Source organism: Miniopterus schreibersii (genome assembly GCF_964146895.1).
Source record: "Miniopterus schreibersii genome assembly, chromosome: 8".
Taxonomy (NCBI): domain Eukaryota; kingdom Metazoa; phylum Chordata; class Mammalia; order Chiroptera; family Miniopteridae; genus Miniopterus; species Miniopterus schreibersii.
This window is the reverse complement of record NC_138109.1, coordinates 48,909,395-48,926,850: the sequence shown is the minus strand read 5'-3', so window position 1 is coordinate 48,926,850 and position 17,456 is coordinate 48,909,395. Positions and strand designations below refer to the sequence as shown.

Below are 17,456 nucleotides of genomic sequence, written 5' to 3'. Positions count from 1 at the left end.
GATGTCTACATAGGTGTACCTTTCGGTCTTACTAGTTAATTGCCAACTGAGGTGTTCTAGCCTTCTCGGAGAGGGCCCTTTACTGCCCATTCCCTTATTCCCAGGGTGTGGCGCTTCAGGATCCCAGGCCAGAGCGTAGGCGGGCTTCCCAGGGCCTCTACCCTTGCTCAGTCAGTCCTAGGCTCCAGCTTTGACCTTCTGCCATGTCAAGCTATCAGAAGCATTGCTCTGCCTCTCAGCCACCTCTTCTAGATCAGTAAATTCCTTCAGGGCAAAAGTGCCCCCAAAAGTGTTTTAACTTTCTGGTTTCCACCTTCTCTTGGATCCTGACTTGGTAATAACTTATGATTCTCTTAGCTCTTTGATGCTTTTAAATATTTTTTTTCAGCCTGTCTTCAACGAAGGATTTGTTGTGAATTTGCCTCGTCTACTTTTTAGGAAGTTGAAATTTGTTCCTGTCGAGCTTTTCATTTTAATTATTTTTAAAATTTGAATTTGTTTCCTTTTCAAAGCTACATATGCAGTTTTTGTAATTTCCTGCATACTCAGTTTTTGTAGCTTCCTATTCCTTGTAGCTATTTTTAAGCATGTCTTTTATTCTTATTTATTCTTTATGTCTTGTTTTCTTGTGTGCATGGTAATTTTAAAATGTGAGCTGTTCATTTTCTTTGGAAAATTATTTATTGGTTATCTTTGAGGCCTACAATGGAGGACCAGAGAAAGTTGCATTCGCCTCTGTAAGTGTCTTGGCAGGGGATGGAGGTGTTTGAACCAGTGCAGAAGCACTGCTTTAAACTACAGTCATGGCTTTAGTTCTTTCAGGCCACCCAGGGAGTAAGATTTGGGGCAGCAGATACATATGATGACTGTCTTATGGTAACAGCTTTTTATGGTTGAAATTTTTATCTTTTCCCTCAGTTCCAAAGCAGCTTTCCTGTGGGATGGAAGTGAGAGGTAGGGTTGCAGCTTGATGGAATAGGGTCTCCTACTAGACTACCTACCTTGGTGGCTTTGTCTTCTGTACCATGGCCAAGTGAAATACACACAGTTGAGCTTAAGCCTGCGTGGTTCAGTACCTCCCCTCAAGCCCAAAGCAGTTTTGTGCTCCATTTGACTATCCCAATTTATGCCTTCATTTAGATTTTTTCCTGTTAATAAAAAATCTCAGTGTATTACTGGTTCTTTCATACTTTTAAAATGGTCAAGTACATGTTTTTTTTTTCTTGTTTTTAATTCAGTGTTTTTAGTTATTTTTAATACAGAGCTGAGCTTTATACCTGGAAAGACATATTATCAGAAGCTGAAATACTGGTGGTTCTCTTAACACAGAATATCATAAAAGGCTTTTTGATCACCCTCTAATGACTTCTTCATTTTCATAGAGACTGAGAGATCATGTGTGAATTATTGAATTTATAGATCTTATAGCTTCAGTGTTTGAAACCCTTCATGAAGAAAGAGGAAGTATCTATTATACAGTTCCTTTTTTGCCAAACATAATTTTTAAAAAATGTGTGTGCTACTCACATAAAAATAATTTCTGTTCAATCATGTACATACCTAAAGAACTCAGTATTTTGTAGAAAAGAGAAATATCACACTTGATTAAAATGATAGCATAGTTAGATTGAAGCATTTTCCCCATAAATTATTTTACACTGGTAAATTGCTAGGATGGAATTTGTTATAACAAACAAATCACTCGCCTGATTGTTATTTTTGAGAACCATTTCACTACATTGTTTTGTCCTGTTGAAAATGAAATCTAATGTATGTCTTGCTTTTCTTTCTCTTATTTCCTTCTGCTCACCAATGTGTACATGTGTGCATTTGTGCACATATGCACATAGGTGAAAACATATTGTTTAACTTATCTGGTTGTAACTTTTTCTATATCTACTCCCCTTTTCTTACAGTGGAGTTAAACTAATGCATTTATTCTCATGTTACCTTATGTCCTCTAGTTTTTTTCAGTGTGTTTAATCAAGGTCAGTATTCATAGGATAATCAAGCTGCTCATTTCCAATAGCAAAACAGAATGAGTAGCTTCTTCATTATTCTGTTTTTATTTAGGAAAATTATAAAACTTGGAAAAGGTAAGAAGTACTGTGATGAGCATCTGTATGCCCTTCAGCTATATTCAGCAGTTGTTAACAGCTTAACATTTTGTAACATGTGTTCTCTTCTTTTTCCCTCATCCTCATCACCCCATATACTTTGAACCTTCTTTTTGTTGTCATTTAAAAGTATACTGTAGACTCATCACCCTTATACTTCAGTATATGTATCTCCTAAAAGCAAGGACATTCTCCTGCATAACCTTATTACACATGAACAGTTTGGCATTGATACAATAAAATGATATAATTCACAATCTGAGTTTTTTCATCTCTCCCCCAAAATGTTTCCCCCCCCGGGAGAGGGGGAACTAGTTCAGGATTATGCATTACATTTGGTTGCCATGTCTCAGTATCCTTTAATCTGCAGGGCCTAGCAGATTTTTCTTAAAGGGCCAGAGAGGAATACCTTAGGCTTTGGGGATCAATTCCATGTTGCAAATACTTTACGCTCTCATTGTAGCTTTATAAGACAGTATGTAAAGAAACGAGTATGGCTGTATTCTAGTAAAATTTTATTTGTAAAAATAGGCAAGCCATAGGTTGTAGATTCCTCATCTAGAATAACCTTTTTTTTCCCCCTTTAATGACCCTGTTTAATGACTGAAGAATCAGGCCAGTTTTTTTGCAAAATGTCCCTCAGCCTGGATTTAAAAAAATGTTTCCTTCATTTTTTTTTTTAAGGGTACAAATGCCATGTAACCATAGGAATTGTTTTTATAATAGAAATGGAAAACTGATTCCTTGAAAAAGCTTCTGGTTCAATTGAAAATAAAATCTTTCCCTCTCTCCCAGTGTGTGTAATAATACTGCCTAGAAATTGGACAATAAAATTAAACTTTGAGATTGCTAATTCCTTGGTATTCTCTTCCAGATACCAGGATTTTTACGTATAAACTTTTTCATGTAAATATTTTTAATATTCACAGAAGTGAATAAAGAATTCAGGAGGACTTGGATAATGAAAGGTAGTGAAAACAGACATAGACTTGATTATTTATATTTTAGCAAAATATAATTGTATAATATAAAAGCTAAAGTCTGTTGAAGGTTTTCATTTTTTGGTTAAATATTCTCAGAGTCTTTAACCATTCAACAAATCACATCTGCACAATAAACGGCTAGTCTGATTTTTTGACGTTACTTAATTTGTGCCTTGGTTTCCTTATCTGTAAAATAAGGATGATGGTACCTTATAAATCTGTGAGGATTGAGTTATTACGCTTAAAATACAACGTCTGGAATACAGGGTGGGGCAAAAGTAGGTATACGGTTATGAGTACGAGAAACAGAACTTAATCTTGTATTATTATTTATTATAATTTTCTATATGAACAATAATAAACCTACTTTTGCCGTATCCTGTATGGTACACATTCAGTAAATATGTTAAACACTGTTGTTTTTTCTTACTATATTGTTTCTCATCTGTCCTTATGTATTCTTGAGCCTGTTTGTATTAAAGCAGAGCTGAATATAGTAGCAGGTATGATCTGATCAGCCCAGGAAGAGTATGGTGACCACATTAATATGGACTGAAGTTGGAGTTTTCTTTTTAATTCATGGTGGATAATTTCAAATATACAAAAAGTAGACAGACTAGTATGATGGACTTTCCGTAATCACCCTCGAACTCCCAACAACATGACCAATCCTGTCCCATTCATTCCCCACCCCCATTCATTTTTATCTAATTCCTTTTCTCCCTCTTTGGTCTAACTGTAACTCCCCTATTATACCTAAGCTCTGTGCCTCATTTACCTTGATAATTACTAAAGCTTTTAGGATAGTGTCTTCTCTTAGTAAATAATTTCTGAATCAGTGAATAGGTGAATCTTGTCTTGACTGATGCCTGGATTAGCTTCCAGTAGTTTGCTTAGGAGTTAAAGTAGGTGAGCGGGTGGGATTCAAGATAGATTTTAATGTGTCACACTGTTATTTTTAGGTGTCACCCCAGTTTTTAATGATTCCTTCCATTTCTGTGTAGGGATGTGTATGGTAATCTTACTGGTAAAGTCTCTTGAGTACTCCAGGAAATAATTCAAATTAGCTGGGTCAGGAGACTTGACTTCACTGTTTTATTAGTATTCTCACTTATTCTGGACTTTTCAGTCTTTACCAGTGTTTATCTTAGGCCTTTCAACCTGATAATCATTTTATCTTGATTAAAGAGAAGCAAAATAGGAATTGAAAAGTTACACTTTCTTTGTCATCTTTGTTGGAGTTATTTCTTTAAAGTCAGAATTATTGTGGAATAAGTTACGTATAGTAAAAATTGTTAAAATTTATTGGCTTCAGATAGAGGCCTTTCTTTCCAGTGGCAATAACTCACTGTAGCCCTTTTTTCAAGACTCCTCTTATTTTTTCCGTAACTATTCTTATTCCTTATTGATGGTCATTATGCTTTCAGCAGTTGCTGAAATTTAATACACTCCAATCAATTTTATATTGACAATACAGAAGTATGCAACTTTTATTTAAAATGGGTCAGTCATATATATATGTGATATAATATATAGAGACACTATAACAAGTCTGGTTATTCAACTAGCAGGGTAGCAGTTAGGTGAAATGTGACAATTAAGGATATGATAGTATAGGCTCTAATAGTGAAGTCGGCTCAGTGTTATCACCCTAAGATGGAGCCTGAGTGATCCTGCTTGGTAGAAACAAAACAACCAGCACAGGCAGGATTCGTATACTTCATACACCTCAAAGCAAACAGAAACTTAGTGAAAGTGAGTTTAGACTTAACCTCTGGAACTTACCCAGGAGTGACTTAGTACAGCCCTTGCTTTTCAACTCAGTTCTAATTTTTGAAGTTCTAAATGAAGTATCTCTAGCTTGAGAGGAGTCTCACTATTCAGTGCTAGCAGTTTTTAATCTTAATTATTAAACATTTCACCAAGGATTAGTTAACAGGGGACCTGAGAACAAGATTAAGATATATTTTAGTCAGGAAGCTGATAAAATGTTCTAATGTCATGTTGCAATTAGGCTATGTTTGTGAACCTCAAAATTGCATTTTCTTACCTCTGAAATTTCTGCTAGTTGGCTGACATCTGAACTTAAAAGATTCAGTATATTTTTGACTACACAATATCTGTCCATTCATTTGTTCATTCAAAAAGTATGTATTGCTGGGAAATGTGCTGCACACTGGGTAAACAAAACAGTAGACTTTTTAAGATGTGTTTGCCATGGTGGAGTTTACAGTCTGGTGGGAAACAGAATGACATTTATTTGAGGCCATAAAGAAAAATTGCTTCATTAATACTTTAAGGACTTAACCACTTATTTTGACATGAACTTGGAGTGACTTGTTGATTTTTTTTGCAAAATGTGTTTGAGCCTTCAGAGTTTTGGGTCAACGTGTTTACATTTGTGTATCTGTATGTGAAATTAGACCTTAGAGAGGCAAGACAATTTGAACTAGAAGGAGAGAAGGGGGAAGGGAGAAAATTAATTAGTATACATGTACCATAATGCAGTTTCAGGATAATGACATGTAGTAAGTAGATCTGTGTGGGAAAAATTATTTGTTAGCTGTGCTAAATGGACTTTTGTAGGCAGGGAAGCCAAAGGAAATCTTTATGGCCTATCTTTAAAAATATTCAATACTTAAGAATCGACAGGAAAGTAAACTTCCTCTAGAATGGTATAATAGAGCAATTGAGAAGCTGGCACATAAGATCATGTTGAATTATGTGACAGTTTCCTGTAATCCTGGGCAAGAAAATGCACTTCACATTCCATATTCCAATAGAGTACAACAGAGGGCCTGAATTTGGTGATTCCTCCTAGTGCTAAAATCTTAATGGTTTTAATTTTTTATTTATTTAGCAGTTTCTTGATGACTGGATGTTGGAAAGTCAAGATACTTTCTTATTTTCTATACTTGTTCAGCTTCAAGAATTAAAAAATGGGGGAGGCCCTGGCCCAGTAGCTCAGTTGGTTAGAGCGTTGTCCCCATACACTGAAGTTGCTGGTTCTGTCCTTGGTCAGGGTACATACAAGAATCAGCCAATGAATGCATAAATAAGTGGAGCAACAAGTCGATGTTCCTCTCTCTCTGTCTCTCCATCCTTCCTCTCTCTAAAAATCAATCAATAAAAAACAACAACACTTTAATGGGGGAATAAGGCTTTGCTTTTTCTAACTGATATTTTCTGACTAGGTACTTCGTAACTCAGGAAGACCTCATTTATTCCCAGTAATATGTTTTACTAAACTCTTTCAGGTAACTTTAAAAAGACTGTGTGACTTAATAGTAGATTATCGCTTGAACTCAGTTTTTCCTTATTATTGTTACTAGAGAGTTTTAGTGAGGTGTTTTTTTTGTCTCTATAGTTATCAGAGACTATTACAGACGATTGCTGTACTCGAGGCTCAGCGTTCTCAAGCAGTCCAGGACCTTGAAAGTTTAAGCAGACACCAGAGAGAAGCACTAAAAAATCCTATTGGATTTGTGGAGAAACTCCAGAAGAAGGTATATATTGAGCACTCTATAAGATTTACTGAGATATATTTGATAATAACTAGGTTTTTTTATATGGTACATACTTTTAAAAATGTTTAATTCCCCCCCCCTTCTTTAATTAACCATACTACTGAAGGGGGGATACCGTCTTCCTTTACCCCCACCAAACGCATAAAATATATCCCAATGAAAATAGCCAGGAACTTTATTTGGATGTTCATATAGGAACTTGATGTCCTACCCCCTAGTCAATTTTATGATCCTTTCCTGTTATCTTCCCCACCTCAGAGGGTTTTCCCTCTCTGCTTTCCTGACTTCAGGATTAGTGAAGCTAAAAAAAACAAACTTCAGGATTTATTAACTTTAGTTTTGAGTCACTTTTGTAACTGTCACCATAGTGAGATAGAATACAATGGTGATAAAAACACAAACTTTATATTAAATGTCTTTAAGCCCTAACCGGTTTGGCTCAGTGGTTAGAGCATCGGCCCTCAGACTGAGGACCTGGGTTCGATTCCCCCCAAGGGAACGTGCCTTAGTTGCAGACTCGATCCCCAGCCCCGGTTGGGGGGTGTGCAGGAGGCAACCAATTGATATGTCTCTCTCACATCAGTGTTTCTCTCCCCTCCTTCCACTCACATTTTATAATAACTTTTTTAGTATATAAATATGGAGATAATCTAGATGTGCATTTATGCCATAGTATGTGTTTTGAATTAGGGACCTACTAATTGTTCAATAAATTTTTAAGATATTAATCAGCATTGTGTGAAAAGACTGAAACTGAAAAACTATGAAAAAGAATCCTCTTCTTCACCTTAGAAAAACAAAAACCTAGCCTGTATAGTATTACAACTTTAGTTTAGTTACTACTTGCCTGTTTCTAATGAATCACAAAAGTGATCTACCAGGTATTAAGGGAACAGCCCTGGGGACTTTGTTTCATTTAGATGTATTAATTTATTATTTGGATTTTTCTAGCTAAAATATTTACTTGGCAAACATTCCTTTCTCTCAGTGCTTTAAGTACACTGAATATCTTGATGGATGTAGAATCTATATATTGACTTGTTAAAACTTTAGAAGTTTCTAGAACTCCTCCCTGGTATAGTGGGCTCACTTAGGTGTTTATTGATTCAGCATTGTTATTAAACAATTTGCTGTTACAAGAAGATATAGTACTTACAATGATTCCTTAAAATGGATTCAACTAAAACAGATGGTGTTAGAAAGTAAATATTAATAAAACATTTATTAACCTTAATTTTATTTTATTCATGTTTATGGGTGGGCAGAACATAGAGTTAGACACATTTACTAGAATTCTGTGCATTTGGGGATTTGCTGGTTCTCCATTTTCAGGTTTAGTTTAGAACCAAATTTCTTTTCATTTTATCTCAGAAACGTGATATAGACCATCTTAAGAATTTTTTACAAAAAATGTACAAGTGTATATTAAATCCATGTACTTGAGTAATCATGAAAGACTTATGTTCCTTAGAAAGACATTTTTCTACTGGATTACTTTAGATGTTTGACTCTTGTTTTTCCATGTTTACTCATGTGTACTTAATTTGCCTGTTTTCTTTAGGTTTACCGTATTAAGTTGTTGACATGTGACATCTAGAAACTCCTCATTAAAACTGAGGAAACTTGTAGTATATATTAGTGTATAGAATACAGGGAACATTTATGGCTTGTGGTAAGAGTATATATTATGAAAATAATTCATTGTTTTATGGGTAAGTCATGAACATGGGGTACATTTAAAATAAACTCTGTGTTGCAAACACATTTCATATGCTGCTCTTCGACATAACCTTTCTTTGCTACTTATGTTTAAAGTCTGTTAGTGATAGTATACAATATGTCTATATAGTTCAGCTTCAGAGCTCTAAAAGTAGTGCTTAAGTCGATTCTTCCTTTCCTTGCTATCATCTTTATCATTTAATGTTTAGACTACATTATCTTAACTTCATTGGCTGTTGAATTTCAACAGTGACTATTGGTGATTATTTGGATTTGGAGTCGTCTGACGTTGTGCTATAGTTGATAATTTCTTGAATTAAATTTAGACTATTTTATTTTTTCCAGGCTGATATAGGGCTTCCATATCCACAGAGAGTTGTTCAGTTGCCCGAGATTGTATGGGACCAATATACCAATAGCCTTGGGAACTTTGAAAGAGAATTTAAAAATCGTAAAAGACATACTAGGAGAGTTAAGCTAGTTTTTGATAAAGGTAAGAAATGATATGATAAGAATTTGAGTAGAGAAATATCTGGTAAAGTCTTGCTTTCATAATCCTATACATGACCTTTTATTTAGTAGGTTTACCTGCTAGACCAAAAAGTCCTTCAGATCCTAAGAGGGATGGAGAGTCCCTTTCATACTCTATGTTGCCTTTGAGTGATGGTCCAGAAGGTTCAAACAGTCGTCCTCAAGTAAGCAGTATAAAGTATTGGAGTAGTAAATTTGAATTGTAGACAAAACATTTTAACATTTTGCTGATTTGTATTCTTAAAATCCAAGCAGTCTTTCACTGAAGATAGCAGGGACATGAACTTTGAAGTTAAGAGAAACCTGGATTACATTCCCAACTCTAACACTCCCTAGCTGTGGAACTTCAGATGTCATTTATATTAAGGTCTCCAAGCTGCAGTTTCCTCTTATTTATATAAAATACGATTGATATTACCTGTGTTGTAGAGTTGTTGTGAGGATTAAATGAGTATATGTGTAATATACCTAGTGCCATGGTTTTATTTCATAAAACCAAATGAAGTAAAGGATTGGGAAAACATTTTGCAAACAATAAAGAATTATGTACACATTTTAAAAATAAATTTGCTAAAATATTTTGAAATTAATAAAAAAAAGTCCCACAGTTTGTTATTTGGTTATATCAGAGGGTAGTCTTGTTACTATCTCTTTGACAAAAGCCCTGTTTTATATGCAGATGATAAGAGGGCGTCTGTGTGATGATACCAAACCTGAAACCTTTAACCAGTTGTGGACTGTTGAAGAACAGGTAATAGATATTTCTAAATTGTGTAGATTTAAAAAAAGAGTCAAGATTAGAGTATTATGAATAAAGTGTATATTCTTGTATATAATCCCTCTTCACCATGAATTTAAAATATTTAACTTTATTTCTATATACTTTTTGCACACTTGAATTTTGGATTTTGAGAATACATGAAATCCTGTTTGGGGGTGATTTTTAAAGAAGGAACCTGAGTTTTGGGAGGGAGATTGGAAAAGGTAGTGAAATGGATGGAATGAAGTTTTTATAGTGCAAGTTTGGGAGAGAAAAACTTGGGGCCAAATCAAGCTATGCCTCAGTGACTTCTTGTTTTTGTTGTGGAGGGGAGCTGACAAAGTCAGGTTGGATATTCTGTTGCATTTGGCTTGCTGCTAGCACTGTCTGTGGGTAAGGTTTGAGATACATTTCTGTCTCATAGGAGGAATAACCCTACAGCTGTAATGAGTTTAAGAATTTTTACATCAATCACCCAGATTATTCTGCATATTTAGGACTAAGGGAGAATTTAGGAATAGGCCAGAATATTAAAGTCAAATATTTGAATGGAGGACCACACAAAGGAGGGAAAGTCTCTTTTTTTGTCTAAATCCAAATAAATTTACATGTTTTTGTCAAATTTTAGTATGAGAGTGAGCCTAAACATAGTCTAGCAAGAAGATCACCCAGATGTGTAAAATATTAATTGATTAATTTTTTGAGCTGTCTTTTTACTGAAATGAATATAAAATCTTTATAATGTCTTCTGTAGGTTTATTCTCTAATCCTATTTTCTCTGTGAAGTTCTTAAGTTGCGTATGGGAAAATTTTTCTGCATGAGGATTTCTAACCCCCAAAGTTAGGGAGGGAATATTATAATTTAAAATGTAATGTGAATGCATTTATTTAGAAACTCAGTATTAAACTTTCTTAAATGTGGTCTTGGATTTGACTTAGAAAAAGCTTGAACAGCTACTCCTGAAATACCCGCCTGAAGAAGTAGAATCTCGGCGCTGGCAGAAGATAGCAGATGAACTGGGCAATAGGACAGCAAAACAGGTAATTGAGGAGATGGCCCCATATTGTTGGTATGCTTTTGATATTTTTTTTTATTTACTAAGGATAATGCAGATGACACTGGATCTGCAGCATCATTTTTGTCTACAGAGTGCTTGCTACAGTATATAGGGTTTTAAAATTAGCATCATGTATTTTTGTGTTAATATTTAGAAACACTTGAGATAATCCTACTTTGGATCACTACTAAATACTAAAAAATAAAAATGTAATGGACTTAGTGTCTGTTGAATGCTTACTGATGCACCAGTTATGTGCTTTTTGGTTAGACTGTGGTAATAGATTTGTGGCATGGCCTCAGTATTCCCTGCTCTCTCTCTAAAAAACTAGCAGTTTTCTCCTTCACATTCCCATCGATGTTAATAGATGTGTTTTTATGTTATAAGCATGAGTATTCACAGGTTGAAAATATTTATTTTGCTTTGGAATAAAACATTTTTTGATTGTAAGTGTCTTTGGTGGCAGTTTCAGATTATTTCTAGATTTATGTTAAATTTTAAATTGTTAGCATTCATTTAGATACACATATACATTTTTAATTTTTAAAAACTATTCAGTAATTACACACTTGTATGCTGATGGGAATGATCAGTAGAAAAGGAATAGTGATGACGTCAGGAAGAATGAATAACTGTAGAACATTTAACAGTGAATCTTAATTTGACAGTCCTTCAGGACCTCCTGTACCTGCTTTCGAGACTTAAATTTTAATAGAAAGCATATACACTTAGATGAATAAATTTCAAACTGGTACAAAAACCCAAAAACATTCAGGTATTGCATGTCTTGGCATTATATTAAAAGGCTTGTCATGTTTCTTTAGGTTGCCAGCCGAGTGCAGAAGTATTTCATAAAACTAACTAAAGCTGGCATTCCAGTCCCAGGCAGAACACCAAACTTATATATATACTCCAAAAAGGTAAGAAGGCCCGGCCGGGCGTGGCTCAGCGGTTGAGCGTCAACCTAGGATCCAGGCGATTGGGGCTCGATTCCTGGTCAGGGCACATGCCCGGGTTGCAGGCTGCAGCTGATCAGTGACTCTCTCATCATTGATGTTTCTATCTCTCTCTCTCTCTCCCTCTCCTTTCCTCTCTCTGAAATCAATAAAGATATATTTAAAAACAACAACAAAAAAACCCCAAAAAAGGTAAGAAGAAAATAGATAAAAATAAACCATAGATCTTAGATTAAACTCATCAGAATCAGAATTGCTATGTAAAAGTTTATATGTTTATTAGAACAGAGTTGTTTTATTTTTAAAGTTCGACTTACTCTAAGTGTTTTGTTCTATTGGACATAAACACAGGGCAGGATTCCATTATAGCTACTTAGTTTAATTGAGTGAGCTTTAATGATAATTGCTCATTATTTTCTTAGGAGTAGATTAGTTTATGTGAATGAGTGTTGCTCGAAAGATTTTAGATTGAATGTATATCAGAAAAACCTTTGTGATGTTACAGGTTTTAGTATGTTTGACTTTTTAATAAACACAGTCAGTTTCCATTCTTTAGATATGCTACTTAAATCCAAGAATAGAAATGTTTAAGATATTTCATTTAATCCTCACTGTTATTCTAGGTGTTTAAGTAATATTATCACCTTCACTTTACTGATAATAACACTAGTAGCTAGCTGTTATTCTCATGATTGAATGCTCTGGGCCAGGGCCACGTAATGTTGTACAACCTATTTATTTTTTATTTAAAAACAAATTTTTTTTTAAGTGGCTAGTTCAAATTGAGATGTGCTTTAAGTGTAACATACTCACCAAAGCCTTAGTACCAAAAACAATGAAAAATATTTGCTTATAATTGTTCTATTAATTACATGTTGAAATATATTTTGAACATATTGGGTTAAATAAAATACAACCTTTTTATAGACAAGAAAGCTAGGGCTTAAGATATGTTGAGTAAATTGTCTACTCACATAGCTATTAAGTCCGGGAACCATTGATCCTCTGATTCTGATCTCAAGCCATTTCCATTATTCTCTGCTTGTCCATAGTGAAAAAGCTGTCCCTTTCCTACATAGAACACTGCATCAGGTTGTAGCCATTTTGTGTGTGTTGGTGTTGTGTTTTTTTTTTGCTTTAATTGCAAAATACAAAGCACATAATAGCCTAATTTCATTTCTTTAGTAAATCATCCTGATACTTCCCCTCCTCCACCACTGCCTTCCTTCACATAAAGAGAAGCTAAGTGTATTATCTAATGCTGTCATCCTTTCTTATTGAAGCTCTAAGTTTTGTTTTTATTTTTGCCAAGCTTTGGAATCTTATTTTAATTTGTCAGTTTTAAATATCCTGGATTTTGTTTCTCCCTAAATATTAGCATTATCTGTATTAGATATGTAGAACTCATCCTATAACTCTGGAGTGTTGGAACCTTGATAACCAACGTTCAGCTTAAAAGCTCTAATTTTTATGATTAACTTCTAAGTGTTGTGTCCCTTTTTTTTTTCACAGCTAAGACTACAGATGGTGATAACAAAAAGAGTACTAAGGAAATCTAAATGTGTTCCCTCCTTTGAGTGCAAAGAATTTTAAGTGAATAGACATTTTTACTGTAGAGATCTAGTCCAGCCATAGACACAGTGATTCTTTGCTGTGGTTAGACTTTGGATTTTGAAAAATGAAATAATGGTTCTTCATGTAGCTGAGGTTATTCTTTGTGGCTGGTGAAGAGAGGCATTCTGCACAGTGGTTTAGAGTGAGGGCTCTGGCATCACACCGGCCTATTTGTAATATTGGTTCTTCACCATCTAGCTGCAACACCTTGTGCAGCAGCTTAACCTCCCTGTGCCTCCATTTCTTCATCTTAAATAAGAGGCAGTAATAACTGCTTTATAGAAATGATGTCAGGATTCAATGAGATTGACATAGAGTAAGCAGTCAGTCAGTGTTAGGTATTATTTTCAGACATTCACCACGTCGTGGAAATTTTCCTTTTACTTGATAGTTTTATATCTGGCTTAGGGTACTTCCTCTTCCCTGAATTTCTGTAAGAGGACTGTATGAGTTCAGTTAAGCATTTGAATGCCAAGAGTGTGATAAGAGCTGCGGATACAAATATAAACTAGATAATGAGCATGTGGTCCTGTTGTTTGGGTACTCCCGCTCCATGTCTGTTTTTTGTTTTTAAAGGCTAATTATGCTTTAAAAATCCAGATAACATAGAAAAAGCAGTCATGTAAGGTGTGATGAAAAATAGAGATGCAGTCCTTCTAATAGACTTGTAGGAAGTGACATTAATATTTTTATCTTCTTGATTCTTTTATTGATTTTTCACTGTTCCAATTAAAAATTTGTTTTCTCATTTAGTCTTCAACAAGTAGACGACAGCACCCCCTTAATAAGCATCTCTTTAAACCTTCCACTTTTATGACTTCCCACGAACCACCAGTGTATATGGATGAAGATGATGACCGATCTTGTTTTCATAGTCACATGAGCACTGCTATCGAGGAGGCATCAGTAAGTTACCTGTTTACACTATATATGTATATTGTGTCTGTGCCTTGTACAGGTAGGATACAGAGTGAGAGCACCAGGATTTTCTCATTATTCCTACTCTTCGGAGAATGCCTGTTTCTTTTTTTTTAATTAACAAGTCTAATTTATGGGTCTTTTATTACAATGTGTTTAATTTTTTAATATATATAAATAAAACAGAAGAGCATAATAAACCCATATGTACCCACATACAACTTCAACGATTTCAATTTATGGCAATCTTGTTTTCATCTGTACTTCCTTACCATCCCAATTTTGCCACAAATTATTTTGGAGAAAGCCCTAGACATTACATAGTATCATTGTTTATGAAGATAATTCTTTATATAGTCAAATATACAGTCCACATTTCTCCAGTCATAAATTGCAATAGATTTACTCCTTCCCTCCCTCCTTCCCTCTCTCCTTTTACCCCTCTCACAATTTTTTGTTGTTGAAAAACTGGGTAATTTGTCTTGTTGAATTTACCTCTGTATAGGTTTTATTGTTTGCATCTCCTCGTGTCATTTAACCTGTTCCTCTGTTCCCTGAATTCCCTGTAAATGGATAGGTCTAGATAATTGATCAGACTCAGATTTGTTCATTTGTTAGGGTGGGCAGGACTACTTGAGTGTACTTTGATCAGTCTGGTCATCGCTCTCTTTGTTTTTTTTGTTTTTTTTTTGACATAGCCATTGTTGCCTAGATCCATTAATTCATTAGATATTATGAAATAGTAATATTCTTCATTTCTTTGATAGAATATAAAGTAAACCCTCCTCATCAGCTATTTAATTATTATTCATATAGAAAAAGGCAGCATAACTGCTGGGGGAGAGCAGGGAAGTGGAAAGATACACAAAACTGTTCACACTGCTTATCTGAGGGAGAAGGGCGTAGGGTAAGGTTAGAAGGAGCATTGCTAATTGTGTTTTAAAAAAATATGTATGGGTACCTTTACTCTTTGCTTATTATAGTGATCATTTATTACTTCAGTAATTTGGGGAAAATATGCTTTGAAATAAATCTAGTCCCAGCCACCAACATGAACACTTTACAGTTTTAGAACACTTAGACTGCTACTTGGTTCTTCCCTTTATTTTGTTTTTAAAATAATGAGTTTATTCTCTAATATCCTCCAAAAATGACTAATGAGTTTTTAAAATTTTATATTCTTAAGAACTGTTGACTTAAATGTATTTAATGTGTTTTAGTACATTGGTAGTTATAATCTATTCAAGTTGGATTTTGAATTCTTTTTGAGAAGACTCCAGTAGTCTGTGATAGCTTCCTTATTGTCTGGTATGGGAAGAAAATTCCGGGCTGATTTTGTATATTTCCTGCCTCAGACCTAGCGTCAGTCTTGCTGTTACTTGCTGCTTGGTTGATCACTGTTTCTAGGGTGGCTAGAACTGGGAAATGTGTTCTGCTGTTGTTCAAAGAGAAAACACATCATAAGTTCATATTTTTATTTCAAATTCAACTTACGGACTATGGGAATTTTACTTTCCCTTATTGATCTTAAATATGTATCTCCTTTCTCTCATTTTGAAAGTCCCATTTATCAGTAATATCAACATAATAATAATCATTTTTTTCGTCTTATACTGCTCGCAACAGTTTCTGAATATAATACTCATACTACCATTAATAATATGATTACTGAAAACAGGTTTTTTTCCCCAAGTTCTTTTTTGCCTAAGGATATATATCACACTACAGAAGTAAACTCAAATTACACTTTTTAAAATCCTCTAAGAATAATTCCTTTCTGTTTCATCATCTGAGTGCTAATTTGGTTAATTCATTTCATTTCACTTTCTATTTATAGCTCTTCCTTTTTTTTATTGCTGTTAATAGTTTTCATTTTTTTATTCTGAAATTAATTTCCTCCATATTTAACATGATTCTCATCCCTTGCTTAAAGGACATAGAGATTAACACATATCTTTCTTAATACTCTGATTGTATATAATAATTGGAAAAGAAGATTTTAATGAAAAGTCAACAAATAAAACTAAGTCTCCTTTGTTCTGTTTCTAGATTAATCAAATACTGATAGTATACTTTGGTATCAAACTATTATAAAATACCTGTTCTTTAAAAATACTTTTAACTTGTCTTTTGAAAACAGCTAATATCTGCCGTGTCTTAAGATATGCCATTTGTATGTAATTTTGTACTTTGTGAATATTAGAATTAATTATTTGAGAAATATTTATTTACACTTAATATGTGTCAGGCTCTCCTAGAGTTCAACTAAATAGCTATAAACAAAATACCTATGACCTTTGCTCATAAATTTTAGTCTTGTGAGAAGAGATAAATGTATAATCACATCAATAAATATAAATTTTAAAAAGTGCTTCAAAAATAGGTGCTGTCATAATTATTTAAAAGGTACTTAATTTAGATTGGGAGTTTAAGTGGGAGACCTGAGGAAGTGACAGTCAAACTGACAATTGAAGGATGAATAAAATTTAACCAGGTGAGCAGTGGCAGGATATTTAAAAGAATTACATTTTGAGAACAATGGCAAAATATAATATAGTAGGTTTAACTTTTGTTTAGTTGATTTTATTTACTTTTACGTGGGCACCAGTTCAAATCATCCCGATTACTTTAAAATAGCTGTTCAAATGTGTAACAGCAGTCCTGTCTTATCCACAGGGGATATATTGCAAGACACCCCCTTTTCCCACAATGGGCTTCTGAAACCAGAGATAGTACCAAACCGTATAAATACTGTATTTTCTTGTATGTACATACAAGTGGTAAAGTTTAACTTACAAATTGGGCAATTTCACAAGTAGAAGATTTGTTCTTAGCATAGATCTTAGCAACCTTATCATATGGTTTTTTTCTTTCCTCATTAAGTTGAGAATTTTCACCTTTTTACTTCAAGAAAGTACTGTACAGCTTCTTTTTGGCATATCCAAATTGCCAGCATCACTACCCTCGAGACTTGGGGCCATTATTTAAGTAAAATAAGGATTACTTGAACACAAGCACTGCAATACTATGAGTCTGATACCCGAAACAGTTACTAAGTGGCTAACAGGCTGGTAGCACATACAGCTTGGATACGCTGGACAAAGGAGTAATTTATGTCCCAGGCAGGATGTATTGGGATGGTGTGAGATTTCATCATGATACTCAGAACGGTGCACAATTTAAAACTTAAAATTGCTGATTTCTAGACTTTTTCACTTAATATTTTCAGACTGCAGTTGATCATGGACAACTGAAAATGTATATACTTCTAGT

General features: G+C 34.3%; 1 protein-coding gene across 8 annotated transcripts in view; it reads left to right on the top strand.

Moving 5' to 3' along the window:
* Positions 1 to 17,456, top strand: part of ZZZ3 (zinc finger ZZ-type containing 3) — an 87,549-nt gene that overhangs the window by 63,331 nt on the left and 6,762 nt on the right. For 6 of the 8 annotated variants that reach the window (XM_081143606.1, XM_081143609.1, XM_081143607.1 and 3 more), the window contains 7 exons: positions 6,468 to 6,606; positions 8,692 to 8,839; positions 8,926 to 9,041; positions 9,557 to 9,628; positions 10,577 to 10,678; positions 11,520 to 11,615; positions 14,019 to 14,171. In XM_081143606.1, the coding sequence (XP_080999732.1) occupies positions 6,468 to 6,606; positions 8,692 to 8,839; positions 8,926 to 9,041; positions 9,557 to 9,628; positions 10,577 to 10,678; positions 11,520 to 11,615; positions 14,019 to 14,171 (826 nt within the window). The remainder of the gene's footprint in view (positions 1 to 6,467; positions 6,607 to 8,691; positions 8,840 to 8,925; positions 9,042 to 9,556; positions 9,629 to 10,576; positions 10,679 to 11,519; positions 11,616 to 14,018; positions 14,172 to 17,456) is intronic. The other 2 variants (XM_081143610.1, XM_081143611.1) reach the window with 1 other exon arrangement.